We start from the raw sequence: 27,797 nt of genomic DNA, 5'->3' as shown, positions 1-27,797 counted from the left end.
TTGATCTGTGCTGGATGCGGGTCCTGGAGTCTCTGGGAACGGTCTCCAAAGTTAAAGGGGGCATTTTTCCACCCCCTGGGGACAAAGACAAGGCGTTCTTCAAACACTCAAGGCGCCCATGACCCCCACTGGAACTGACCAAAGGTCTCTCCACCCAATGCCTACACGACCACAGCCCTTCTTTTAGAACCCTGACAGGCGTCTCCTGAGCCTCCCGCAGCCCAGGCCTGTGTCTGCACCCGCACACCTGTTCCCAGGCAATGCCAGAGGCATGGTTTCAGAAAAAGGAGAGAGGAAGAGGCATTCGTGCACTCTCTGGACAGGTGTTAAGTGAGCCTCTCCCATGTGCCCGGTGCTGAGCCAGGCACTGAGGGCGGAAGGATGAGTCAATCAGGATAAGCAGGTGGCAAAGCCTCGGTGGCACACATGGTAAAGCGTCTGCCTGCAATGAGGGAGACCCGGGTTTGATCCCTGGGTCAGGAAGATCCTCTGGAGAAGCAAATGGCAACCCACTCCAGTACTCTTGCCTGGAAAATTCCATGGACTGAGGAGCCTAGTAGGCTACAGTCCACGGGGTCGCAAAGAGTCGGACACGACTGAGCGACTTCACTCAAAAAGCCCAGTCTCTGGGTTTGTCTGGTGGCATTGAAACTGGAGGGAGTCCCACCACTTAGCAGCTGTGTGGCCTCGGGCAGGCCGCCTCCCCTCTCTGAGCCTCAGCTTTCTCCGAGGGGATAAGAGGTTATCCTGAGGGAAGGATGCTCCATTCATGAGCCTCATATCTCTCGGGCTTCCCCAAGTGGGACATTCTTGTTATGAATCTGCTGGGGCACATGGAAGGTGCCCTGAGCCAAGAAGCGTGCTAAGTGATGAAAGCGTGAGAAGTGACTCCAGGGGGCAGAGAGGAAGGACACGGCAGCCAGCGGGGTGCAGGCAGCTAGGAGGAATGAGGGGGTCCCCTCAGAGGAGATGGGAACAGACAGCTTTCCAGGCTTCTGTCTTAGAAGGAGAAAGAGAGGAGGGGAGTTTGGAGGAGCCTGAGCACACAGGCGGATGGGGGGATGAGAAGCAGGGAGGCAGCCCGGGGGTTGCCGGGCCTGTCTGAACCCGGGCCAAAGGGTTCTCTTCACAAAACTTCCGCAGGCGGCAACCATGTCTCAGCCCGCGGCCAAGGCCTCGGCCACCGCCGCCGTGAACCCAGGGCCCGACGGGAAGGGGAAGGCGGGCCCACCCCCAGGCCCCGCCCCGGGATCCGGCCCCGCCCCCGCCCCCGCCCCGGCCCCAGCCCAGCCGGCGCCCGCGGCCAAAGCGGAGCTGCCTCCCGGCAGCTACAAGGTGAGCGCGCGCCTAGGGGCGGGGCGGCGGGGGCTGCACCCCCGCGCCTGCGCGCCCCCCGCCCCGCCCCCGCCCCGCCCCCGGCTCCCCCTCCCCACCTCCCCCCAAACCCCGCGTCCCCGCCAGATGCCCAACAGGCTTGCACCTGCTTTCGAGTTTTTGTCGAAAGCAAGAAACAGGAGGAAAGAAAGCGGGCTGGCTTAGCATCAGGAAACAGCTGTCCCAGAAGGTCCTCTCGGGCAGAAGGCCGCCCTCAGCTCCTCCTGAAAAGTGTTTCCAAGCGGCCGGTCAAGCTGAAAGGGCTCCCGGAGAGCGAGGCATCCGGTCCCCTGGGACCGGGTTGGGTTGCAACCGCGGGTATTTAGAACTGGGTCATGACACGCTGTCAGGCGGTCCACCCGCCCCCTACCCCCACCCCGGCCGGCTTTTACTTATGTGGCCCCTTATTTAATGGTTTAATTTCAATTTGATTTTTCATGAATACAACACGCATCTGCAAACCCGCTATTTACACGAAAAGGCAGGACTTGGTAAACAGCCTCTATCTAACTTCAAAGTGTCCCCCGCCCCCGCCCCTCCACTCCTCCTACCCGCCCCCCACACCCTCCCGGGAGCCCACCTCCCTCCTCCCCTGGGAGAGGGAACTGCCATCTTCACCCCGCCCCCTCACCTGCTTGCTTGCTGTTTTATGTGCTTTGATGCATTATTCTTTTAAAAGTATATATTTACACTTCATTTGTCTTTAACTTATTGAAATATACTGTATGTAACCGTTCCGGGGTTTTCGTTTTTCTTTTGTACGTCCTATGAGATTTATAACAGCCACTGATGCTGAGGTGCATTGCTGTGGGTCATTTGTTGTGGCTGCTGTGTGATATTTCAGAGCGTGTCCATCACTCCTGACTATCGTGGGGTGGGTGCGAGCTTTGCTGTCAGCCATGTCACCTGCAGGAGCTTCTCTTGGGCGGATAAGTGTAGGAGTGGAAGGGCTGGGTCATGGGTGTGTTGAACCTCTCTCCCTTTTACCGCTGGGGAAATCGGGGCTCGGAGAAGGCACACGCTTGCCTCAGTTCAAGCGAATGGCAACGTTTTCCCAGCTCCAGACCACGAGCAGACAAAAACCAAAATTGGATGCTTAGTGAGAGGAGGGTATTAGCCCATGTAGACACAGAGGCCCCTGCTTCTGGCCTCCCTTGTGGTTTGATGGGTAGACTTATGAATGTTTCCTGAGTATCAGCTCTGTGGCAGAGGCTGGGGCTGGGAGATACAGAAATAGATCCACCCCTTTGGAACCGGTGAGTGAAAGGGGAGATGGGCACTTAGAGACCCGGAAGAAAAGCACCAGTGACTGTGTCTGTTTTACTTGTGCTGCTGATGGGATGGACACAGTGAGAGGAGGTGGGGGGTGGGCATTCGACCAAGCTCACTCAGGGAAAGGGTATCAGGGAGGGCTTCCTGGAGGAGGTGACATCTGATCCTAGAACAGGACAGGGGACATGAGTTCCAGGATTGGGGTGTGTGCTGGAGAGGGCTTCCAGGCAGAAGGAACAGCACAGATAAATAGCCCTGGACGGAAGATCCATCCATCCGTTCCTAAGGATGGCACAGACATTAAGTTCAGAAGTGGAGGGAAGGCAGGAGAGGATCGTTTCACAGACCTTGGCTCCGAGCAAGCTCTCAGTTGATCTGGGCACGGCCTGCTCTTCGGTACAGAGATACTTAATGCATATTTGCCCTGGAGCCTCTCCGCTTTGGAGGTACTCCCCCCTCACTCTGCTCCCTGGGCACGGGGGCTTCTTTCCTACAGCTGGTGGTCTTTGAGCAGGAGAACTTCCAGGGCCGGCGGGTGGAATTCTCCGGGGAGTGCTTGAACCTGGGAGACCGTGGCTTCGAACGAGTGCGCAGCATCATTGTCACCTCCGGACCGTGAGTGTTTAGGTGGGGTGGCGGGGGGGCCACTCCCACAGCCTTAGTAAAATAGGAATACTAAAACAACCATAGCTGCCCTTTACTGCCTTCCCCTGTGCTAGCAGAGACGCACACGGTCATCCCTCAGTACCCTCCGCGGGCTGGTTCCGGGACCCCCAGCAGATACCGAAATCTGCCGATGCTCAAGTACCTGGATAAGGCATAGTCCAGCCTGACTTCTGTATTCACAGATGCAGGACCACCCCCCATACTGGGGCCAACTATGTATTATTTCTAGGGCTTGTTTCAAAGCCAAGAGGGAGGAAAGGGAGGTATGGTTCTCCTTCCCATTTTACAGATGAGGAAACTGAGGCACAGAGAGGTGATCTGATAAGCATAAGGGCACACTAACAGTAAGGCATGATTCCAGGCTCCAGGGAAATGTTGTTTCTGCTGCAGAAGGAGCCCCCTGCCCATCACTGATGGCAGGAGCAGGGCAAAGTGCCAGGTGTCCTCTAGCTGTCCCCTCTCCTGGGCAGCAAGCAGCCTTTAGGATAGTAACGAGCTTCTGTTGAGTGCCCACGAGGTGCCAGGCGCCGACTGAGGGCTTTACCTAGCTGATCCTACAGTGCTTGTGGGGGAGGGGTGGTTCTTATTCCCATTTGATGGATGGGGAAACCGAGGCTCAAAGGGTGAGTGGCAGAGCCTGGGTTCGACTCAGGTTGACGCGTTTCACTCACAGTGCCTGTATCATCCTGCTCCACAGAGGCAGGAATAATTGTCCCTTGGACATAGTGGTTGTGCCAACTTCAACCCCTGTGGACTACGCTCAGGGCACAGGGCCGACCTCTGGACAAGACCCACAGGGCCCGTTTGCCTCATCTCTCCAGCCAAAAAGCCCGCAAGGGGTGTGATCAGCCTGTACACCCGGCATCCCAGGGCTCTGTGTGCTACAGAGGGCAGAGATAGGCTTTGAGATCAGACAGGCCTGGGTGTGAGTCCCAACTCCCCTGTTTACCTTGTTCAGTGTCTGAGCCTCAGTTTCCTTGTCTCTGAAATGGGCAGAGTAATGGTCCCCACTCCCTTCCACTAGCTTATTCTCAAGTCTGAAGGCAATAATGCAGCGTGGAACTGGCATTCTGTGGGTGCCCAGACGTTAGCTGGTGGTAACGAGGATTATTGATGCTCCCTGATGCTCTGTGTGTTTAGCCAAGTTACCATGGGCCAGGGTAGGCTGGTAACCTCAGCCCCACCCTCAGATTCAAAGCCCAGCTGAGAAGAGAAGCTGCCGGATGTGGCCAGTTTGGGTTTTCAGGCTTTTTTCATTATCAGTGACTCAAACCCAGAGTATTTCTCCTCCAACAAAGATGCAGCTGGTCTTCGGTGTGTGCTCTGGGACTGCGCCTGGTGGGAGAGAGAAGGACCTGTGTCCCAGGGCCCCGGGCCCGTGTCAGGACCAGCAGGGCCCTGGGAGAAACAGTGGTGGAGAAAGCGATGGAGGGGATGGGGTGAGCAGGGGGAGGGGAGGAAAGGTGTGCCCTCACACAGGTGGGGAGGGGAGGCAAGCCCGCCTGAAACCCACGAGGCCTCAGCGGACACTCGCCACCTCCGCCGTGTGACTTTACACCAGTGACTTAACCCCTCTGAGCCTCAGTTTCCCACGTCTGTGAACTGAGATCCCTGCCCTACCTCACTCCTTGCTCATATGAGCCACAGGAGATGAGAAAAGGCACTAAGATAGACAACTCCTCACTCGTATACCAGATCCTCACTGGGCACTGTGACTCCTGAATAAGACAGTTTTAGGAGAGGGTGTCAGGGTGGCAAGACCATCAGTGTCTGTCTTTCCATAAGCTCAGATCTCCGGCTTCCCTTCTCTTTAATCATGAACGATCTTGCTGGCTGTGTCTTTTCTTTAGACCCTCGTCACCTCCTGACAAGGTAGATGCAATCCTTTCTTCTCCTTGATGGAGGCTTAATGAGCTCAAGTGACTTGTCCAGATCACACAGAAAATAAATGCTAAAGTGGGATTAGAACTGGGGTCTGTCTGTTGCCAAAGTCTATCCTCTTGACTCCTGCATGGCACCATCTTCCAAGGCTCCCTCTCCATGCACCCACTCATCCATCCATAGATCAGTTCATCCATCCATCTGCATGCTTATTCTCCATCCATTTATTTATCCCTCTGTTCAGCACTCCCTCCATCTGTCCATTCTCTACCATGCATCCAGCCAGCCAGCAATACACTCCTCCATAGACCCATAGATCCAGCCATCTACCCGGCCACCTACCTGTTCATCCACCCATCTGCCTGTTCATTCAACCATCAGTTCACCCATCCACCCGTCATCCATCCACCTGCCCATCCTTTTCTCATATGCGCCAGCCTCTGTGGGGCTGAGGCACGTTCGCTTCTATTCTGGAAGAATAAATCTGCATCATTACTTCTGTCACTCTGCTATGTGGGCTGGCGCCTTCCCCAGACGAGACCTGAGGCTCCTTGGACGCGTTCTGTTTCAGCCTGTTCTTGTAGCCTCCCCTGCCCCCATCTTCCCCTTCTCATTCTGGGTAGAGGAGGGTCCCAGCCCCAACAGGGAGATGAGACTCATGTCAGCGTCCCCAGCCCTCTCTTGTTCCCTGAGAACTCCGGAACACAAAGAGGAAAGTTTAAGGGGCTCCTTCGTCACAGCCTTCTCATCTATGAAATGGGCATCATCTTATCTCCCCCAGAATCCCTGGTCCTTTTAACAACAAGCTCACTTCCCATCCTCAATCAGGCTGCGTTGAGAAAGCCCCCATCTGATGTCAAGCTTATAATTAATCCTTTTAGAGAACTGAACAACTACATGTGCACAATCACATTTAATTCTCATAGGCATCTGAGAGGTAAATATTACTCTCATTTCCCCTTCCACTGCTCCAGTACTGATTACTGTATTCTGTATGCTAGGCCAGCCTTTATCAATCACGATTCAAGCACCTGTATCAATTTTTCCCTACCCCCATACCTCCAGGAATATTATTTGTTTAATATACTTATTTGATTTTTTACAATAGTATCTATTTATTTGGCTGCCCCGGGTCTAAGTTGTGGCACGTGGGATCTTTTAGCTGTGACATGCAAGCTCTTAGTTGCGGCACGTGGGATCTAGTTCCCTGGCCAAGGATCAAACCTGGGCGCCCTGTGTCGGGAGCGTGGAGTCTTAGCCACTGGACCACCAGGGAAGTCCCTACTCATTTTAAAATGACCCTTTTTTCACACAAATAAACATATATCAAAAGAACCTTTGCATCACTTTTACAAATGGAAAGATAGTATCATCTGCTGTAAGTAAAAGGTATCTGTAGAAAAGATTCCTACCGTGAACACAGTATAATAGCCTGCCTGCTCAAGGCTCTGGGCTGGTGGCCTGTTCTTCCTTTGCTACAAAGATAAATTGTTGTTGTTGTTCAGCTGCTAAATCATGTCCCACTCTTTGCGACTCCATGGACTTCAGCACGCCAGGATCTCCTGTCCTTCACTGTCTTCTGGAGTTGGCTCACATTCCTGTCCATTGAGTCAGTGATGCTATCTAACCATCTCATCCTCCTACTGCCCCCTTCTTCTCCTGCCCTCAATCTTTCCAGCATCAGGGTCTTTTCCAGTGAGTCAGCTCTTTGCATCTGGTGGCCAACGTATTGGAGTTTCAGCTTCAGCATCAGTCCTTCCAATGAGTATTCAGGGTTGACTTCCTTTAGGATGGACTGGTTGGATCTCCTTTCAGTCCAAGGAACTCTCAAGAGTCTTTGGGGTTTTAAAAAAATGTCTTCTGATGTGTTATTTCCCCCAAGTCCTCATAGGGCTAAAATTATGTTTAAATCCTACATCTGGGGAGATATTTGGCTTCTGTAATTATACACACCATCTCATTTAATCCTGCACCAACTTCAAGAAAATAGGCAAATTAGATGAGGAAACCAAGGCTCAGAAAAGTGAAGCGTCTTACCCATAGTCTCCCAGCCAGTCCGTAGCATAGCCTGGGATCAACCCCTCCCCGCCTCCAGCCTTGGGGCTGCCTTGCAAGGCAAAGATGGGAAGGTGAGCGTGGGGAGGGGCCTTCTCCCCATGATGGCTTCTCCTCTCTGCCTTTGCCCCTCCTGACTCTCTCTACCCTGCCCACCTCTCTCCCCATCCAGCTGGGTCGCATTTGAGCAGTCCAACTTCCGGGGGGAGATGTTCGTCCTGGAGAAAGGCGAGTACCCACGCTGGGACACGTGGTCCAGCAGCTACCGCAGCGACCGGCTCATGTCCTTCCGGCCCATCAAGATGGTGAGTGGCCCCGGACCGGGCTCAGGGCTGGGGGGAGATTCTGGGGCAGCAGCAAGCCCGAGGTGTGATGGTCAGGAGACCTGAGGAGTCAGATGAGCAGGAGAAAGGAAGAAGGAATGTTGGGCAGTGACCTCTGAGCTCGTCCAAGGGCAATGTCTCTATGCTAGTCAATTCACAAGGCACCCATGATACACTCATCACGTACCCTGGGGAGCCCGGGAGCTGCAATGACTGAAGCCTGTGTCCCCTGTTTTGTTTTTAAATATTGTTTCATGTCTTTCATTTTGGCTCTGCTGGGTTTCCATCGGTCCGCAGGCTTTTCTCTGGTTGCAGAGAGCGGGGACTGCTCTTCGTTACAGCGCACAAGCTGCTCTCTAGTTGCGATGGCTTCTCTTCTTGTGGAGCGCAGGCTCCAGGGGACACAGGCTTCAGTCTTTGCAGCTCCCGGGCTCTAGAGCACAGCTCAGCAGCTGTGGGGCTCAGGCTCAGCCGCTCCCGGGCACGTGGGATCTCCCAGATCAGGGATGGAGTCCGTGTCTCCTGCGTTGGCAGGCGGACTATCACTGAGCCACCCGGGAAGCCCCTGGAACCCAGTTTTTTCCTTCTTCACTGCTCTCAAGAGTGTGATTGAACCTGCCGGTTGTTGCCTTCCTTGATTCTGTTCGTAGAATGTTGCTAATTCCTGACTACACTTTAGAGCCTCCTGGGGAGCTTTGAAAAAATCTCGAAGTCCACCCAAAATGTCAGACATACAGGTTGAAGCTTACGTGATGGCTGCAAAGAGGATATTGCAGAAGGGCATGGTGAACTCCCTGACAAAAGTTCTATATACTGAATTAGCCCCTTTGTAATGTTTAACTAAAGTAACATAACTTCAAGAAGGTTCAAAGCTGAAACAGGTTGGAGTTATCCCCGAGCCAGTCACAGGGTTTTTTCAGAGTTATGTTGATGGCAATTCATTAGCCAGCCACATCTTTACTCACCAAGGTCAGTTTCTGATGATGGTACCAACTTCCGCTTTCCGTGGTGGAAATTTTCATAAAGAGTTGTCGTGCACGTCCATTTGAGATTATCAGGTGCCCACAGCCAGTTGTTTGGCCTCACCAGATCTGTCTTAATGGGTTATCCAATCTGATCATGTTCTTCTCAGAACCCGAGGCTGAATTATCAGCCTTAACAATGGACCCTTTGCGAGAATTCATAGATTCTTCTCTTGGTCAATGGTCCTTATAAGGCAGTCTAGGTCAACAGACGGCTGTTTGATAGAGCAATCAGCTAGGCCACTTGCAGTAACTTCTAGAGCTTTTCCGTCCAATACAGTAGCTACATGTAGCTCTTAAACAGTTGAATCTTGGCTAGTCCAAATGGAGATGTGTAGCATATATGCCAGGCTTTGAATACATAGCAAAACAGAAAAATAAGAATGTAAAACACCTCATTAGGGACTCCCCTGGTGGCCCAGGATTGAACTCAGGGGCACCGGTTCAATCCCTGGTCTGGGAACTAAGATCCCACATGCCACATGGCACAGCCAAAAATTTTTTTTAAAAGACCTCATTAATACTGCTATGTTGTCTGCCTATTGAAATTAGCACAATTTAGAAATATTTGCTTAAATAAAATATATTATCAGAAAAAAATCCTAATGCCGGGACCCTACCCCAGACCAATTGAATCTGGATCTCCGGGGCTCATTAGCAGGCACTGATTTCTTTCCATGCCTCTGAGGTCTCTGGGTAGCCAGGGCTAAGAGCCACTGGTCTAGTTCCTCCCCCATACCCCTGCCACCATCCTGGGTGGCCCATTTTCTCTCTTACCTCCAACTTTCTCCCAGCTGGGTCCCCTGGCTCCTTTCCAGCCCTCTCTCCTGGGATGTTAGAGGGATTTCTGTCTCGACCATCTCCCACATGCAGTCACTCGTTCCACCACAGACACGTGGACGTGTTTCTGCCAGGCTCTGTCGTAGGCTCTGGGTGTGCAAGTGTGCTTATAACAGGCAAGGTCCCTGCCCCCATGGGAGGCAGCTATTGAAAACCTAATCACAGAAATCCACCTGTAATGGCAAACAGCCGTGGTGCTTACTGCACAGGGGTCTTGCAGGGTGTGCTCAGAGAGGGGAAGAGGAAACTGGGGCTCTGGTGTTGGGGAAAGGGGGGTGGGAGTGGCTGGGGTTGATCCGGGGAGAGAGCCCCCAAAGGATGGGGACCGAGTCAGCTGTGGGCACAGCCTTTCGAGGGACAGTTGGGGCAGAGTTCCTGGAGTGAAGATGGTCTGGGTGGAACAAGGAGCTAGAAAGGTGGGGCTGCTGTGGCTGCAGCAGAGGCAGTAGAGGGGAGCAGGGTGCAAGATGGGAGCAGGGACACGCTTCTCTGGAGGGTTCTGCCCCTGGCTGGCTGTGTGACGCCGGTCAAGAAGCTTAACTTCTCTGAGCCTCTGCACCCCTGATCAGCATAATAAAAATATTGAGTGAATTTGTGTGGAGCACTTGGTGTATTCCGGGCATCATGCTAAGTGCCCTATATGGGTTAGCTCTGTGAAGTAGAGGCTGACATCCTTATGTTTCTGGATGAGAAGGGCGCTTCAAGGCTGGATGTTGGCAATCCCATGATGGCCTGAGCAGGCTCAGCTCTCTCTCTCTCTCCACGCCCAGGAGGCCCCATTCATCACTGACCTGTCTCTCCTTCCCCAGGACGCCCAGGAGCACAAGCTCTGCCTGTTCGAAGGGGCCAACTTCAAGGGCAACACCATGGAGATCCAGGAGGATGATGTGCCCAGCCTCTGGGTCTACGGCTTCTGTGACCGCGTGGGCAGCGTGAGGGTCTCCAGCGGAACGTAAGGCCTGCTCCTGTGGGCCCTCATCCCCTGCTTCATTTCGAGCTCAGGCAGGCTGGGAGGGCCACCCCCGAGCCTGACAGGATGTGACATCAGACATGCAGGAAAGGCAAGAGGCCTGGATTCTGCCAAGAGTGTCATGCCCAAGGGGGCGGGGGTGGAGTCATGTGTTGATGAATTACTTGTTGGCGTAAACAACGCTAGCAATTGTCCTAAGAAGTGGGAAGATGCAGCGAGTCGGGGCTTCTAACCCCGTGTTTGGGTTGGAGAAATAGTGAAGCGAGGAGGAGCAGAGTGGATGTGAATAGACCAGTCTGGGTGGGTCGAGGAAGCAGAAATATCCAGGGAGAGCGGAGCCTCTGGGGACATGAGCAGAGTGACATCTGAGAGGTGAGACCATGTAACGAAAGGGCCTTGACCCTGTCACTGATGCGCTGTGGCATCTGGGTGAGCCACAAGCCCTCTCAGTGTCTCAGTGTCGCCCTCTATACAATGGGCACATCAGAGTTCTTAATCCCAGAGGATTCTTTCTGCTCTGAACTCTAGGATTTGAAGCTTTCAAAACAGAGCCCCCCCCCCCTTGACCCCATGTCCGTGAGAACACAGGGAAAGGCCAGATACCCAAAGGAGGTTACTGTATCCATCCCCCTACCTCCAAAGAACCGTACAAGACACCCCTGATCTCCTCGAGGCAAGTGGAAGGCATCTACCTCTCCACCTCAGATGCTTTTCTGAGTTCCTATAACACCATCAGGGCTGTGGTCTTTTTATTGCTCTTTTATCCTTCCCTGAGACCCAGTATTCCAGTATGTAAGCCATCTGAAATTTACCAAACATTGTCAATAAGCCAGGCTCTGTGCTCGGCACACGGCAGAGGCAGAGGTGAAGAAGGCTCAGCTCCTGCCTTCAGGGGCTTATTCAGTCTAGCAGGGGGATGTCAGTACACCTGTGAGATGATGTCCAGCAATAATAGATGAGAGATGGTCCACACAGGAGTTAAGAGGGAGAAGAAAGGTTTCTGGGACTGGGTTCTGTGCGCTGGAGTGGAGGGCAGGTCCAAGGTTTACCTGAGGAGGCTAGAATTTAAGCCAGACCTTGAAAAATGAGCAGGGAGTCTGAGGGAGACCTGGAAAGACCCTCCCAGCAGAGACAATGACAGAATTAGAAATTAATCATGTATAATAAGTGGTATTACATGCTTACAATGGACTGAGTACCATGCTAACTTCTTTCAATGAATCATCATCGAGTCTTTACAATACACCCATGAGGCAGGTTTTCATCATCCCCATTTCACAGACAGCAAGCTGGGGTTCTGATAAGTCACCTGTCTAGTAAATGGCAGAGCTAGGATTTGAACTGATTGTCTCTGATACCAGAAGGTGTATTCCCAGCCACTTCACACAAATTCACTTTCCGACAAAGGAAACCACTTTCTGAACCAAGACTGCCCCTTCTTATTGCTAACCAGTCCCCAAGCCCTGTCTTCACTCCCTTGGATCCTGTTCTCTGAGCTCCAGGTCATCACTTTCAGTGGAATGTGTATTACTCTCCCTACCATGTATCTGTAATCCACTTAGCAAAGTACTCTGATTAATTTTCCCCTTTGGCCCCCCAAACCCTCATAAACCAGCTCCCATGACCATCCCCGCTTCACTTAGAGGAGGAAGCTGAGATCTGTCAGAGAGATGAGATCACTGCCCAGAGTCAGCAGGAAGGGGCCAAGCCCACCCAGAGGAGCCCCGGGTGCCCCCAGCCTGCGAGGACAGGTGAGGGCGGTGAGCAGGCTGCAGGGCTGGATGCAGGACTCGCGGGTCCAGGGGGGCGTCTAGGTGCCAGGTGGTGAGACAGGCCGCCTCCACGCTGTCCTTCTTGCTTTCCCCCCAGCTGGGTTGGCTACCAGTATCCCGGCTACCGTGGGTACCAGTACCTCCTGGAGCCTGGCGACTTCCGGCACTGGAACGAGTGGGGGGCCTTCCAGCCACAGATGCAGGCCGTGCGTCGCCTGCGTGACCGGCAGTGGCATCGCGAAGGCTGTTTCCCCGTCCTGGCCGCCGAGCCGCCCAAGTGAGTCCACGCGCCGCTCGTGTGGCCCGCCCTGCTGCTGGCTCATCGTCCCCACCTTCCCCATGCAAATAAAAATTCCTGAAGCCAAGCTGTCTCCTGGGTCTCTGAACAGATGCAGGCCTCGGTGTTGGCACGCGACTTCGTCCGTCTTGATAAGTATTGTAATAATCAAAACAGCAAGCACAGGACTTCCCTGGTGGGCCAGTAGTTGAGAATCCGCCTTGCAGTGCAGGGCACACGAGTTTGATTCTTGGTCAGGGAACTAAGATTCCACATGCCGTGGGGCAACTGCACCCTCATGCCTTGACTAGAGAGTCCATGCGCCACAGCAAAACATCCCACATGATGGAACATAGATCCCACACGCTGCAGCTAAGACCTGATACAGCCAAATAAATCAAATAATTTTTTAAGTTTAAAAAACTACAACTCAAAAAAAAAAAAAAGAACTCAGCCAGTACCACTAAGTTCTTTGCATTCTCTTTGTACATCTTTTGGACAACTCTTCAGTTCAGTTCAGTCACTCAGTCGTGTCCATCTCTTTGCAACCCCAAGGACTGCAGCACACCAGGCCTCCCTGTCCGTCAGCAACTCCTGGAGTTGATTCAAACTCATGATGAGTCGGTGATGCCATCCAACCATCTCATCCTCTGTCGTCCCCTTCTCCTCCTGCCCTCAATCTTTCCCAGCATCAGGGTCTTTTCAAATGAGTCAGCTCTTTGCATCAGGTGGCCAAAGTATTGGAGTTTCAGCCTCAGCATTTGAACGACTCTGGGAGGCCAGTATTGTATAATTATTCCTATTTAACAAGCGAGGAAATTGAAGGTCAGAGAGGGAAAGCGACTTGCCTAAGGTCGCACAGCTGTCAAGTCAAGATCTGAACCCAGTCAGGTTCCAGAGTCACAGTCTTAAAAAAAATCTGTGTTTTCAAATTCTTCTCCTTCAGGTACTACTCTTCTGATTTTTTTTTTTTTTTTTTTTTTTTTTGCGTTCTCTTCTTACCACCTGTCTTGTTACTTATCATTTTTGTTTAAATAGATAGCATTGTGTGCTTAAATGCACTGATTTGTAAGTAAAACTTGATAACACTACAGGATATGGAAAACTGGCCTCCTATGCCATAGATAGGAAGCAGTCATTTAAATAAATATAATTTACAGAAGGCCAAGCACTGAATTATCAGCAGATACCACTGCTTGCTTAAGCTTTGGCCTGCAGCCTGCTCACTCTTTGATGAAATGGGCGATGAGCAAGTGTCGGAGGGAGGTCTGAAAGAAGTGCTTGCCCAAACTGAGCTGTTTCTCCCTGATTTAATCAAAGAAGAGTCAAAAGAGGGTTATTTCCTTGTATCTGATTTAGTCCTGGCTCCAAGTTCCACCTAGCATCATCTCTCCCGCTACAAATGGCGCATGCCCTGTGCTGGAAATCCACACCAGGCAGCATGACTCCCATATCAAGCAGCTTTGACCAGTTATGAATCATTAATCTCTGCAGGAGGCCTGGGGGAGATGTTGCCACAGATATCTTCCTGGAGGAGAGGGTATTTGAAGGGGGCCTTGAAGGATGGAGTGGGAGCTTACTTGGTGGTGAACGAGGGAGACGGCATTCCAGGCAAAGCAAACAGCAGGGTCCCTGCTACCCTACATCGCACCTTTGTGCAAATGATGAAAAGATACTTCTTCCTCAAGACATTTGACTGCCCGGACTTCCACTGTGGTCCACTGGTTAAGAATCCGCCTTGCAATGCAGGGGACGTGGGTTTGATCCCTGGTTGGGGAACTACGATCCCACACGCCACAGAACAACTAAACCGTGCACCACCACTAGGGAGCCCGTGTGTCCTAATGAAAAGATCCCGCGTGCTGCAATTAAGACCCAATGCAGCCAAATAAAACAAACAAAAGAAGACATTTGTCTGCCATCTGCCAGAAAGTATTGGTATAAATCTGTGATGTCTATGATGTCAGTACGGTACCCTTATGCAGTGCCCAACCTGTACAGCTGTACTCGGCAGCCGTGGAGCATCATGGGCAAAGGCACAGAGGTGGAGAGAGCGTGTGGTGGGTCCATGTGACGCTTATTAAAGTGGGAGGAGGAGCTTGGTGGTTGAGTGGGTGGAGGTCGGGGGTGAGAAGGGAATGCAGAGTGCGGCAGAAGAGGAAGCCGGAAAGAAAAGTGGGCCTCATGACACCCCACTCTGTGGTTTTGCTGAGCTTCAGAGCTGAAGATCTTCCCCTCTGGGACATGCATTTTCCTTCTTCCTCCCACCCTAGTTCTCCCACCCTCCAATCTGACCAGCCTCTTGCCTTTGAAGTCAGGGTGTCTTGTCTCAGACCAGAAGGTAGGAGCCCTGGGTAGGAATCAGGAGATATGGTGTTAGTCCTGCTCTATTGCTGCTGCTGCTAAGTCGCTTCAGTAGTGTCCGACTCTGTGCGACCCCACAGACAGAAGCCCACCAGGCTCCCCCGTCTCTGGGATTCTCCAGGCAAGAACACTGGAGTGGGTTGCCATAGCCTTCTCCAATGCATGAAAGTGAAAAGTGAAAAGGAAGTCGCTCAGTCGTGTCCGACTTTTCGCGACCCCATGGACTGCAGCCTACCAGGCTTCTCCATCCACGGGATTTTCCAGGCAAGAGTACTGGAGTGGGGTGCCATTGCCTTCTCCTGCTAGGAGCTACCAAATGTTGGGCAAATGGCTTCTGTACCCAGGAGTCATTCTTGCCATCTGTAAAATGGCAGCATAAACAAGTCCATCCAGCCTCAAGATTCTGATGCTGGGACTCTGTTTCCAGAGTTCCGTGATTCTCAATGATTCTGCAATGCGTCTCTAAGTGTCCACGGTCCTCGAAGGCCAGTATCAAGCTACATAGATGGCCATCCTCAGTTCCTAAGGTGTGTGAGTACAGCTCTGAAACTCTGCTGCAGTGGGATTGTATGAGCCACGCAGACCCAACTTTTCATATTTCTTCAGTGCTTAGACCTCATCAAAGGCAAGATGCCACATGATCTTATGATCCAAGAAAGGCAAAGAGAAATACTACCCATTTGAATATAACAGTTACTTTCTAATCACTTAGAACTGTTATTTCATACTTATTGAGAGAACTACTTTAACCTTTTTATATTTATATATAAATATGTTATATTTAAATTTATTAATATTTAGGAAAAACTTTTTCAGCATGTCAATTTTGTGAATCCCATAAAAAGAAAACACGCCGGAAATCCATCAGTGAAGTGAGTCCTTAAATTTCTTTGCGTTTATAGTCTAAACCTTCCAGATTGCTTTCCACTCAAAGCTGTTGATGTTTTTCTTTTCTCACAGGTGTTATATTAAAAAAAATGTGCACATTAGCATCGCTGATGCATAATATATACACTTGGCAAAAACAGCTGAAAAAACTTGGAAGAAAATAACAAACTATTTTATATTTAATTTGTTTTTATCAAGACGTTTAACTTTTGCTACTGAATTTATGAGTAAAAATGTGGTAATAGAAAACAGAGAACCAATAAAAAGTACAAGCAAAAATAAGTAACAAGATAAAATGAAACAAGGAAAAGAAAAGAACATCTGAAAAGGCCAGGAGTGAGGGTCACACGAGAGTTATAAAGCTATTATTGTTCCTCCCTTGGGTCCTAGTTCCTACGTGTCTCTTGAAATGTGAACATCTCACCACGTGGAACAGGATTTCAGAGCTTACAGATGTCACATTTTTGCCTCGAAACAGAAACTTTCAGTTTCTACTTAATCAGGTGCTCAACAGCTTCTGTTCGGTTCACGGGCACGACGCTGGGGGACACCAGTGGAGCTGGACATGGCCACGTGGCCACAGTGCCCACAGTCTTCTCGGGGGCTTCTCAGTGCTGGTTTGGATTCTGCGTGAGTTTTGCTGTAAACGCCGGCTTCAGGATGCAACGCTTGGGCAAGCTGGGACGTCGCTACATTTCCACGCTAGATCCCAGCTCATGAATCTTTGAATCTCACACCTTTGGGAAGACCAGGCACCTCGGCTATGCAATAGCATCTCCCATCCACAGTGACCGAGGCAGGCCACAGCATTTTGAGCACCGGGACGTCGGTACAAAGTCGTGATGTATGTGTGCAGGGTGCGGGACGTGGGTGGGAGCTCCACCTGAGGCATCGTCTCTCTTGTGCCAGGGCCAGATGGTGCAACTGAGTTTTGGGGAAAGAGCATGTTGCTAGAGTGCCCTGCGCAGCTCCTAGAGAGATGAGCATCTTTTTAGGGCCACGTTGCCATGACAGCCAGTCACCTGGATCCGATACCCAAGATCAAAGGCCTCTGTGAAGCCTGGGTACCCAGATAGTTAGGGTAACCCCACATCCTTCCAGCAAGACAAGTGAACCTGCCCCTCTGTCCTAACCTCCTGCCCGCTGCTGGGTCACCTCCCACTGCCCCTTCAGCCTCCCTGCTCCCACCACCCACCACCCACCACCCTCCTGAGTTTGCATCTCAGCTCTGACATGTACTAGCTGTTGTCCTTGATCAAGCCCAGTTACCTGATAGAACTTCTGTTTCCTCATCTGTAAAGTGGGAGTAATGATAATAAAACCTTAGAGGTTGTTGGAGGGAGTAAATCACTAGCTTGAATGTCCTCTTTATAAGGTGCTTAGAGCATAGCAGGCATCTCAGGAAAGGGGTTTAGAATCCACATGCTTCGTGCCACATTTATTCGTCCTGGTTTCGAGGCCCATCGACAGAGGGGCTCCTGTGTGCCCAGTTTTGTCTAGATGCTGGGGAGACAGGTTGGGGAAGACAGAAAATGCCCCTGGCCCAGTTGTTCACAGGCTAGAGGAGCAAACAGGAATAAACTCTTTTGGCTACACTTTCACAGTGACAACAGTTTCCCAGGCTGCCTTGTCCAGTGTCCATCTCATCAGGACATTTGCCAGGGGTGGGGGTTGGGGGTAGGGTTAGGCTTCCTCAAGGAGGAGACAGTCGGCTTGAGACCTGAAGGGGTTTTCTGAGTCGGGGGGCTGAGAGAAGAGGTCCATCCTAGAAACCAGGCGATCATTCTGGTCCCCTTCTTTAGCGCCACCACTGAGATCTACCAGTTTTATCTTCCAGATATTTCTAGAACCCAAACACGCCCTCCATGCCCCCAGCCACGCTGGGTTGACCAGCTTCCCCCAGAGTATCTCAACAGCCTCCAAAACAGTCTCCCTGCCTGTCCTCTTCTGCACAACAGCCAGAGGATCTTTGCGGAAAGCAAAGCCGGCCCCTTCTTCCTCTGTTTCCCGCCTCCCATATCTTTCCAGCTCTACCAGACTCCTTCTTCTAGCCCACAAAGCCCTGAAGCATCCACCCCTGCAGACCTCCCTGACCTCCTCTTACCCACCCCACATCTTGTCCACTCTGCACTTCATGACAACAATCCTTCCTGCTGAATGTTTATACCTGTGGGTCCTTGCAACTGACACAATCTCCTATGATCCCTGAGCCATGCTTCAGGCTTCAGTGTAAACACCCCAGCCCTCCCTCCTTGGACCAGGTTGATCGCCCTCTTTCCAGTCCCCTAATGCTTGCTGGGAGCTGCAGCAGACACAGGAGAAGTAGGTTCTATCCTGGGGTCGGGAAGATCCCTGGAGGAGGAAATGGCAATCCACACCAGTATTCTTGCCTGGAAAATCCCATGGACAGAGGAGCCTGGAGGGCTACAGTCCACGGGGTCGCAAAGAGTCGGACAAGTCTGAGCAACTGAGCAGGCACGCACGCACAAAATGCTTGTTGGAGGGTTCAGATTCCCCCACCTGGATGCAGGACCCTTGCTCTTGTGTTACTGGCTGACTCTCATGCCCAGCACAGGGTCACAGGGTGCTCAGGAAAAGCATGTCGCTACAGTCAGACCTCTCTTCCTTTGATCTCCATTTCTCTACCCAGAAAGGGACATTATAAAGCACCCAGCAGGGTCACCATGCAGTGAGTCACACCAAGCCTGTGGTATGTGCACGATAAACACCATATAACATTATTCAGTAACAGCTGGTTCCATGGAAGCAGGGGATTTCATTTCGCCAGTTCCAGCAGGCAGTTCCTACGTGGCAGGCACTACTTATTGGACATATGAATGAATTAATGAACGAGCTACAAATAAACACTTGGCTGGACATGGACAGATTACTTAATATATTTATGTCATTTTTTTCTTATCTGTAAGATGGGGATGATAATGGACCTCTGACAAGGTTATTAAAGGTTTAAATGTACAGAGAGTGCTTAGAGCCATGCCTAAATAGTATCTAATTATATTACTTATAGAAAGCTAATTGTATATGTATATGAGCTTCCCTCGTGGGGCTAGTGGGTAAAGAACCCACCTGCCAATGCATTAGACATAAGAGACCTGGGTTCGATCCCTGGGTCAGGAAGATCCTCTGGAGAAGGAAGTGGCAACCCGCTCCATTATTCTTGCCTGGGAAATCCCACGGACAGAGGAGCCTGGCAGGTTACAGTCCATGGGGTCGCAAAAAGTGGGACACAACTGAGCACACATACAAACAACAGCAATGTATATGCATGCGTGTGCGTGTGTGTGTGTGTGTGCAGTTATGGTGGTAACTATTATAGAAATTATTTTAAATAGGTAATATATGAAAGAAAGTGAAAGTGAAGTCGCTCAGTAGTGTCCCACTCTTTGCAACCCCATGGATTGTAAGCCTGCCAGGCTTGCAGTTCAAACGGAAAAAAAAAAAAACAAAGGCTCACAGTAAAAAGTAAGCCTGTTCCCCTTCCTCCCCTTCCTTCAGGTATTCAACCCACATGGATGTAACGCACAGATCGGTCTATTATCTGCTGTTTTACAGATGGAGAAACAGAGGCTCAGAGAAGTTAGACTGAGACGAGACCTACCAGCCCAGAGTTTTCGTCTTGTCTGTCAGGGATTCTCCACCTCACACTACTGACATTTTAGGCTGGACGGCACTTGGTTTTGGGGGAAGGAGGTCAGCCCTCCTCGCCTCCATGTAGGCTATTTAGCAGCATCCCAGGCCTCCACCCACTAGATTCCAGTAGAAACATACTCCCACCTTCAGCGTCCCCCCTCCTTCCGCAGCGGTGACAATCTAAAATGTCTTCAGACTTTTCTAAATGTCTTCCTGGGAGTGGGGCGGCCCGCAAGAGAGCGAAATCGCACCCTCTTTGAGAACCCCTGATGTATACGAACTGTAGAGCAGCCCTTCCCTCTCGTCTCTTTTGTTTTATGCAAACAGCATTTAAAACACTCTGCCCAGGGTCTGGTTTTCTTCTCTCACACCAATTCCTGGCGATCATTCCACTCCCCGGCATACAGACAGAGGGAAATTCTCTTAAACAGAACTGCCGACGGGAGGAAAAGTGGTAAGCTGCCTAGGCCTGGGGGTAAACCAGCATGCGGTCCAGGGTTGCTCTGGGCCGTCTCCCTGGGACGCCCCGCCCCACCGCGCGGTCTGGAGGCGGGACAAGGGAGATGGGGAGTGGCCGTGGGCGGGCCTGAAAGGGGGAGGGACCACGTTCCAGGCACGCCCCCTGGCGACGTCACGGCGCCGCGGCCACGCCTCCCCCGGCCGGGGCGGCTGGCGAGCTGGGAGTCGCTGGGCGCGCGGGGCTGCCGCGGCTAGCCTCTCACGGTAGGTGGCCCCGGGGCGGCGCGGTGGGGGGGCCTGGGCTGCAGCCGCCAGCGGGAGGCCGCCTGCGGGTCGGCCTCGAGCACCGGGGAGCCCTCGGCCCTCGCGGCTTTTTCCCTGGCCCGGCCCGGCTGCTCCGGGCTCCGGGGCTGGGTGCTGGGAGGAAGGCGGCGCTGGCGGGCGTCTCGCGGATCCGTACCCGCTCCCTGCGCTCCGTGCGCTCTCCGCGGGATGCGGCGGAGACCCGGTCCCCGTGACCCGGATCCCGCGGTGAAGCCGGGAGGTGCTCAGCGTCTGTGTGTGTGTGTGTGTGTGTGTGTGTGTGTGTGTGTGTGTGTGTGTGTATTGCCGGGAGGTCGGGCGGGAAGCAGCGTGTCTCCGCTGTCGGAGCCACCGACCCCTCCCCGGCGCGCGCGGGGACCACCACGCGGGCGCCGAGACGCGCGGGGCGGGGGCGCGTGGAAGTTAACTTGCAGCCTCTGTGGAGTTGAGAGGCGTGTCTCAAGTGGAGGGATTAGGGGAAGGAAATAGTTGTCTGGAGCGGGGAGTGGGGGGCTCCGAGAGCATGAAATAAGGGGTCAGCCCTGGTGAACCTGGGGGTCACCTGCTAGGAGGGGGTTGGAATTTGACCAGAGGATCCCACTGCCCAGAAACCTCCGGCTCTCGGAGGAGTGAGCTGAATGGGAGATGCCTCGTAAAGCTAGGACTGGGAGTGGCGGCCAGGGAAAGGGGGCATGGTCACTAAGGTTGGGCGCGCCGGACCTGGCAGAGTCTGTTGTTATTCTTTTGTGGGACAGAGGTCGAGGTCTAGCTTTCCCACTTCAGAGGCCCGCCCCCTCGTGAGGAAGGGTGGGAACCATCCAATTGAGTGCAGTAGTTAGAAGGGCTGATCACTTTGCCTTCTTCCCCTTTTACAGATGGGGAAACTGAGTCTCAGAGAGGTCTTGTGCCCACGGCCTTACATCCCACAGCTAGGATGTGGCAGAGGTGAAACTCAGCCTGAGGCCCCCTGATTCCGTGTGTCTTGTAGGGATGTTGGAAGGGAGGTGCGGGTGTGGGGAGCTGGTAAACTCCTACTCATCCTTCAGAAACCTCCGTGAGCAGCATCTCCTCCTGGAAGCCTTCCCGGGCACTCCACAGGCATCGTTCAGTTCAGTTCAGTTCAGTAACTCAGTCGTGTCTGACTCTTTGCGACCCCATGAACCGCAGCATGCCAGGCCTCCCTGTCCATCACCAACTTCCGGAGTTTACCCAAACCCATGTCCATTGAGTCGGTGATGCCATCCAGCCATCTCATCCTCTGTCGTCCCCTTCTCCTCCTGGCCTCAATCCCTCCCAGCATCAGCGTCTTTTGGCATCGCTGGGCCTTCCTGTTTGGTATCCCACAGAGTTAACAGGCCCTTGCTTGTTAACCTTTTTTTGCAGGTCTGTCTCCCGTTCTGGGCTGTGGACACTTTTCCCTCTACTCCATGTCACATGCTTTCATTTAGCTGGGTGGCTTGATGGTTAGGCCAGGCTTCTGGGTTTGGACAAATCTTGGTGTGACTCACTCTGGTTTAGTAGTGATGTGGTCTGGGCGAGTCATTCCCCTGCACTCAGCCTCAGTTTCCATGACTGTGAAATAAGGTTTATCATGTCACTTGTGAACCATTTTAACCCACTGACTCCCAATTGTACTATTATTTACTTAATATATGTGTTTATATCACCTTATTTTTTTAAATCTCATGTAATTTTTTAAAATCATAGCCTTATTGAGATATAACTCACATACCGTACAATTCACCCATTTAAAGTATTCAATTTAGTGGTTTTTGAGATAGTCACAGAGTTGTGCAGCCGTCGCCAGTGTCTAATTCTAGAACATTTTCACTGCCCATAAAGAAACCCTGGGCCTATCAGCAGTCACTGCCAATCCCTCCTTCCCCCAGCCCCTGGCAACCACTAATCTACTTTTCATCTCTATGGATTTGCCTATTCTGGACATTTCCTCTAAAAGGAATCATGCACGATGGCCTTTTATGATTGGTGCTTTTCACTTAGAATGTTTACAAGTTTCATCCACGTGCTAGTATGCGGTACTTTATTACTTTTTAATTTTAGTATTAAAAAATATATTTACTTGGCTGCGCCGGATCTTAGTTGAGGCATGTGGGATCTTCAGTCTTCATTTCAGCAGGATCTTTAGTTGTAACATGTGGGATCTAGTTCCCTGATCAGGGATTGAACCCAAGACTTCTGCAGTGGGACCATGGAGTCTTAGCCACTGGACCACCAAGGAAGTCCCTATTTTAGTAGCTCATTACTTTTTTTTTTTTTGGACTGAGTAATATTCCATTGCATTGAATAAATCATGTTTATCTGTTTATCAGCTGATGGGCATTTGGGTTGTTGCCATTTGGGGACTATTATGAATAGTACTGCTGTGAACATTCCTGTACGAGTCTTTGTGTGGCTATGTTTTCAATTCTCTGGGGTACAGCCCTAGGAGTGGAATTGTGGGGTCATATGGTAATTGTTCGTTCCACCTTTTGAGGTCCCACCAAACCGTTTTCCAAAGCAGCTTCGCTGTTTTACAATCCTATCAGCAGCAGATGAGGGTTCTAATGCTCTTGAACAAATTTAGTTTTCAGCAGCTGAAATCTTCCAAATCACTGGCTTTGACCCCTGCTAGTTAGAAGTTAACACATGTGAAATTAATGCACATGAAATTTACACAGGTGAAACTGAAGCACAGGAAATTAAGCTCTTCCTTAGCAGAGTAACTGGGAACTCCAGGTACTCTGAGGAAGGGAAACAGATCAAGACTGGGGCAGTTAGGTGAGTCCATGTGCACCGTGACCTCCTGTAACAGCCAGAAATATTTGCTGAGGCTCCTCCTGCCAGATCCTGAGTGGGACCAGGGGAGGCCGTGAGGAAAGGAATCCCGGGGCTTGCAGTGCCCACCCCAGGACCCGGCACACGATCCGGTGGTGCCTTCAGGGGCCTCTGTGTGGGCTGAAAGGAAAGGGGGATGGCTCAGACCCCCCCACCCTAGGCCAGGAGGAGTGCCTTGACGGCTGAGGCTCCACGTGGAAGCCAGGGACACCTCTGGAGGGTTTCCTAGACTACAGTCCTGGGGCTCAGAAGTGCAGTCTGGCCCTGCCTGTGCTCCACCCCATACCCCCGTGACGTCCTCTGGTGGCCACGAGGTTCCCTTATCTTGCATTCATGCTTAGTCTCGTCCGACTCTTTGCAACCCCATGGACTGTAGCCCGCCAGGCTCTTCTGTCCCTGGGATTTTCCAGGCAAGAATACTGGAGTGGGTTGCCATTTCCTCCTCCAGGGGATCTTCTGAATCAGGTATCGAACTTGCGAATCCGGAGTTTCCTGTACTGCAGGCAGATTCTTGACCGCCTGAGCCATTGGGGAAGTTAGATATACCCTAAGTGGGCCACTGCTTATTTCCAGAGACGCCCCCCGGGCCTGAGGCCAGCAGTCCTGAGTGACGGCCACCCGTGTCCCTCTTTTCGATCATTGTTCCCACACCTGGGACGCGCAGCGCGTCCCTCACACTCTTTGTCTTTGGATAAGACAGGGCTGCCCAGGAAGAGCCCAGGTCAGAGGGCCCTGGTGTTGTGAGACCACAAGGGGGCTTGAAGGTCACCAGTTCTTCCTGAGGTTCAGCCTGTAGTCCGCTGGTTCAGGAACCTCAGCTGGCGTTGGGCTGTGTATCCCGGGGTCCCAGCCACCGACCTCGTCCCACCCAGGCAGCTGCTCTTTGGGAGGGCTGTGGAGACCCGGCCTCCTGGTGGCCATGTCCAGTCCCTCCTGCTTTTGTTCACTCGTGCATTCTTTCCCTCCCTCGGCCTTTTAAAATCCTGAATTCTGTGCATGGAGAAGGCAGCCTGGGGAAATGGACACTGGGCTGGTGGCTAGGCAAGGGGTTGCCCCTTGCTGGGCCTCAGTGTATCCCGCTGGGGAATGGGCGTGGACTGAATGCAGTAGCACCTTGGGATCTGTAAAGCGCTCAGGTGCGTTATCCGCATGACTTCGTGGGTCAATTTGTAGCAAGAGTAACAGCTCAAAAGCAGCTGATACTGACCCGAAAGCCCGGGTGTGGCCGTTGTGGCTTTGATCTGCCAGGCGGCGGAGTGGAAACCTGTCTGGGTAGCAGGCTCCAGGCCTCCCTATTTGCCACCTGTCCCAACTGCCTGCAAAGCTCCTCGCTCTCTGCAGACACATCTGTTCTGTCTGGTTCCAGGGCAGGTTCCCGGGTGCCTGCTGCTTCCCACGCCCCCTGCTTGGGTCTCCTCCACCCCGGGCTTCCACAGCCCCAAGGAGAATGTCTGGGCCGCCAAGTGAATTCCCACATCGACCAGACTTTTGACCCAGGCAGCTGTGGCCAGAGAGTGGGCTGGGCCATCGCATCTTTGAGGGCCCGGGCCTGTGTTTGAATCCTTCCAGTTCCACAGGAGGGCGAGGTGTTCCCTGGCTGACTCCCCAGTGCCTCAGTTTTCTCATCCGCAGAATACAGGCGCAGCTGGAACCTACTTCCTGCAGGTGTTAACGGGAGGGCTTGGGGGTAAAGTGCCCACCCTGCTACCAGGGGAAACGCCAGGCCCCTGGGGTCAGACGGGCTCTTCAGAGACACTTGAACGTGTTGCTTTGTGAGACCAGCTTCCCCGTCTGTCCAGAGGCAGTGATTATAAATACAGTGTCAACAGGGCTCACTGAGTGCCAGGCAGTGTTCTAGGTACTTTCTGTGCTTGAATTCACTTAATTCTCCCACTCGTCCTCCTCCGATACTTTGATGCAGAGGCACAGAGAGGCAAAGTCATTTGCACAAGGTCACCCAGCTGGGAAGTGGGGAGAGACAGGGTTTGAATCCAGAGTCTACGCACTTTTCCTTTTATCCTTTTACGTGCTGGGTATTGATTGCTACGCGGCTTTCCTCTAGTTGCGGAGAGTGGCGGCTTCTCTTCATCCCGGTGCACAGAGTTCTCGAGGTGGAGCACAGGATTTCTGGCTCTAGAGCCACAGGCTCTGTTGCTATGTCGCTGGGGCTTCATTGCTCCGAGGCAGATGGGATCTTCCCAGATTGGGATCGAACTCCTGTCTCCTGCATTGGCAGGAGGATTCTTTACCACTGAGCCACCAGGGAAGCCCCCAGGGTCTACACTGTTAATTACCATCTTACCTGCCTCTCAATACCCTGTCTTCATGCCTAGCATACAGAAAATCTCAGTTGCTCTTATTACATTATTATAGAATTATTCTTAGATATTTCATCATAAAATTTATCATAAAATTACTGCATGTTATTAATGTTCATCCCTTTTTCTGCCCTTCTATCCACACTGCTTCCCGGATGGACAGAACACGCAGGGCTTTTGGCTTGTGAGGTCTAGATTTCTCCTCCCCACCTCGGTGTCCCTCTGCTCCCCCTAGTCTCATAAACAGCTGGAGGCTGGGCAAGAGCTCAGAGGCAGCTGAGTCCCTGCTCTGCCTCCAGAGTGCTGTGTGACATTGGACAGAGTGCTTGCCCCCACTGAGACTCTGTTTCCCCACCTGTGAAATGGGTAGGCAGGGCTGTAACAAGCTGCCAGTCAACGGCTTCACCCCACAGGGTGGCTCTTGTATACTCCCACGATGTTTTATTTTACAAGGAGAAAACATTCGAATATTTTTAGAGAATGATGCCAAAGCCTCCCTTCTTAGGGAAACTCAGGAGCTTGGGCCACACTAGAGTGTCCTGAAGCTGCCCCTTTGGTGGCCTGGGCTCTCTTGGTTTCTTCCCGCCGTGCCCCAGCACTGAGGGTCCCTGGCCGAGTGCACACCTTCCGGGCTCTGAGGACCCCAGGGGTCTGCCTGGGTGTCATTTGAATGAGCACATCCATTGCTTTAAATACGAATATATATTTTAAACCACTGGTTTCAGTGTTGTCCAGGAGTTCCTCCAGCGCTGCTTTTCTAGGTCATCAGAGACTGAAGCCTCTTACCTCTTCTGCTACTGTAAACCTTCAAGGCTTTTTTTTTTTTTTTAATGTGGCTGCTCCAGGTCTTAGTTGAGGCTTGTGGGATCTCTAGTCGCGGCATGTGCGATCTAGCTCCCTGACCAGAGATCGAGCCTGAACTGTCTGCATGGGGAGTGTACAGTCTTAGCCACTGAGCCACCAGGAGAGTCCCCTCAAGGCTTTTAACACGGCCTTGTCCCCATCCCGCAGTCCCTCTCTGGGCCCCAGGGTCCGGCCTTACCTGGTCTAGGTCCCTGACTAGCCCACAGGGTTATGTGGGGGCCAGGCAAGGTCTCTCTAGGGCTTCCCAGGGGGCTCAGTGGTAAAGAATCCAGCTGCCAATGCCGGAGATGTGAGTTCGATTCCTGGGTCGGGAAGATCCCCTGGAAGAGGAAATGGCAAGTCATTCCAGTATTCTTACCTGGGAAGTCCCATGGATAGAGGAACCTGGCTGGCTACAAACCATGGGGTGGCAAAGAGTCGGACACGATTGATGGAGGCCCCTCTGCCGTGAGGACTGGCGACTGTGTCTGCCCCAGCACGTCCGCGCCGCCTCACAGCTGCTGGAGCACCATCCCATACCCTCTCCCTGTCCTCACAGGGTGCCAGAAAGACACTTCTCTATTGACAGCTTCATTTCGCAGAAACTGACACTCCAGTCACTTCCCTGAAGTCACTCAGGTCTGAGGTGACAGCACCAGGATTCGAACCCACTCTCCCCAAGTCCAGTCGCCGCCGTGGCAGGTCAGCCATCCACCTGTCACTGCACAGAGAGCCACGGGGCGATGTCTACAGTCAGCTGCACCTGGTCCTGGGCCACACTGAGCCCTCAGTAACTTTCTAAATAAATAAGGACACGTGGCAAGTTCTCAGCCAGATGCTGGGGTGCAAGATTCAGGAAGCCACCAGGTCCCACTTTTTCCGGAGCACATGTTCCAGTTGAGGCGGCAAAAAGAAAAAGAGAAAATGACATCTCTGACCTGAGCTGCCCAACTGGGAAACTGGGGCTTCCCAGGGTGGCTCAGTGATAAAGAATCTACCTGCTAATGCAGGAGACACAAGAGACGCCAGTTCCATCCTTGGGTCAGCAAGACCCCCTGGAGAAGGGAATGACAATCCACTCTGGTATTCTTGCCTGGAGAATCCCATGGGCAGAGGAGCCTGGCGGGCTACAGTCCATGGGGTCACAGAGAGTTGGACATGACTACGTGACTGAGCACACACCACACCTCTCAAACTTGAACACTTGCACGAATCCCCTAGAGATCTCGCCAAGGCACAGATGCTGACTGAGCAGGTTGGGGGCAGGCCCAGCTCTCAGGGGACTCCAGTGCTGTTGTCTAAAGACCACACTTGAAGCAGTGACAACCTAGATCAGAGGTCAGGAAACTACAGCCCATGGGCCAAATCTGGTCCACAGCTTGCTTTTATGAATAAAGTTTTATTGAAACATGAAATAAAGTTTTATTGAAACCTAGACAGCATATTAAAAAGCAGAGATGTTACTTTGTCAACAAAGGTCTGTCTAGTCAAGGCTATGGTTTTTCTAGTGGTCGTGTATGGATGTGAGAGTTGAACTATAAAGAAAGCTGAGTGCCAAAGAATTGATGCTTTTGAACTGTGGTGTTGGAGAAGACTCTTGAGAGTCCCTTGGACTGCAAGGAAATCCAACCAGTCCATTCTGAAGGAGATCAGTCCTGGGTGTTCATTGGAAGGACTGATGCTG

General features: G+C 52.1%; 2 protein-coding genes across 4 annotated transcripts in view; both read left to right on the top strand.

The window, feature by feature from the left end:
* The first annotated feature begins 1,152 nt into the window (after positions 1–1,152).
* CRYBB1 (crystallin beta B1) lies at positions 1,153–12,540 on the top strand. 3 transcript variants are annotated; one of them, XM_070769765.1, is made up of 5 exons: positions 1,153–1,335; positions 3,143–3,261; positions 7,421–7,553; positions 10,243–10,385; positions 12,273–12,540. In XM_070769765.1, the coding sequence occupies exons 1-5, from the start codon at positions 1,153–1,155 to the stop codon at positions 12,454–12,456; spliced, it is 762 nt and encodes a 253-aa protein (XP_070625866.1). In that variant the 3' UTR covers positions 12,457–12,540. The 3 variants fall into 3 exon arrangements, with proteins under 3 accessions (XP_070625866.1, XP_070625868.1, XP_070625867.1); XM_070769767.1 differs by lacking the exon at positions 1,153–1,335 and adding an exon at positions 1,797–1,865; XM_070769766.1 differs by lacking the exon at positions 1,153–1,335 and adding an exon at positions 2,913–3,042.
* Positions 12,541–19,940: 7,400 nt separating this feature from the next.
* TPST2 (tyrosylprotein sulfotransferase 2) overlaps positions 19,941–27,797 on the top strand; it is a 54,555-nt gene continuing 46,698 nt past the window's right edge. Inside the window, exon 1 of the mRNA XM_019977795.2 lies at positions 19,941–20,078. The gene's annotated coding sequence lies outside the window, so the exon portion shown is untranslated. The remainder of the gene's footprint in view (positions 20,079–27,797) is intronic.

This window comes from Bos indicus, chromosome 17, assembly GCF_029378745.1.
Source record: "Bos indicus isolate NIAB-ARS_2022 breed Sahiwal x Tharparkar chromosome 17, NIAB-ARS_B.indTharparkar_mat_pri_1.0, whole genome shotgun sequence".
Taxonomy (NCBI): Eukaryota; Metazoa; Chordata; class Mammalia; order Artiodactyla; family Bovidae; genus Bos; species Bos indicus.
Note: the sequence above shows the minus strand (reverse complement) of the source record. Positions and strands in the feature narration are given on the sequence as shown.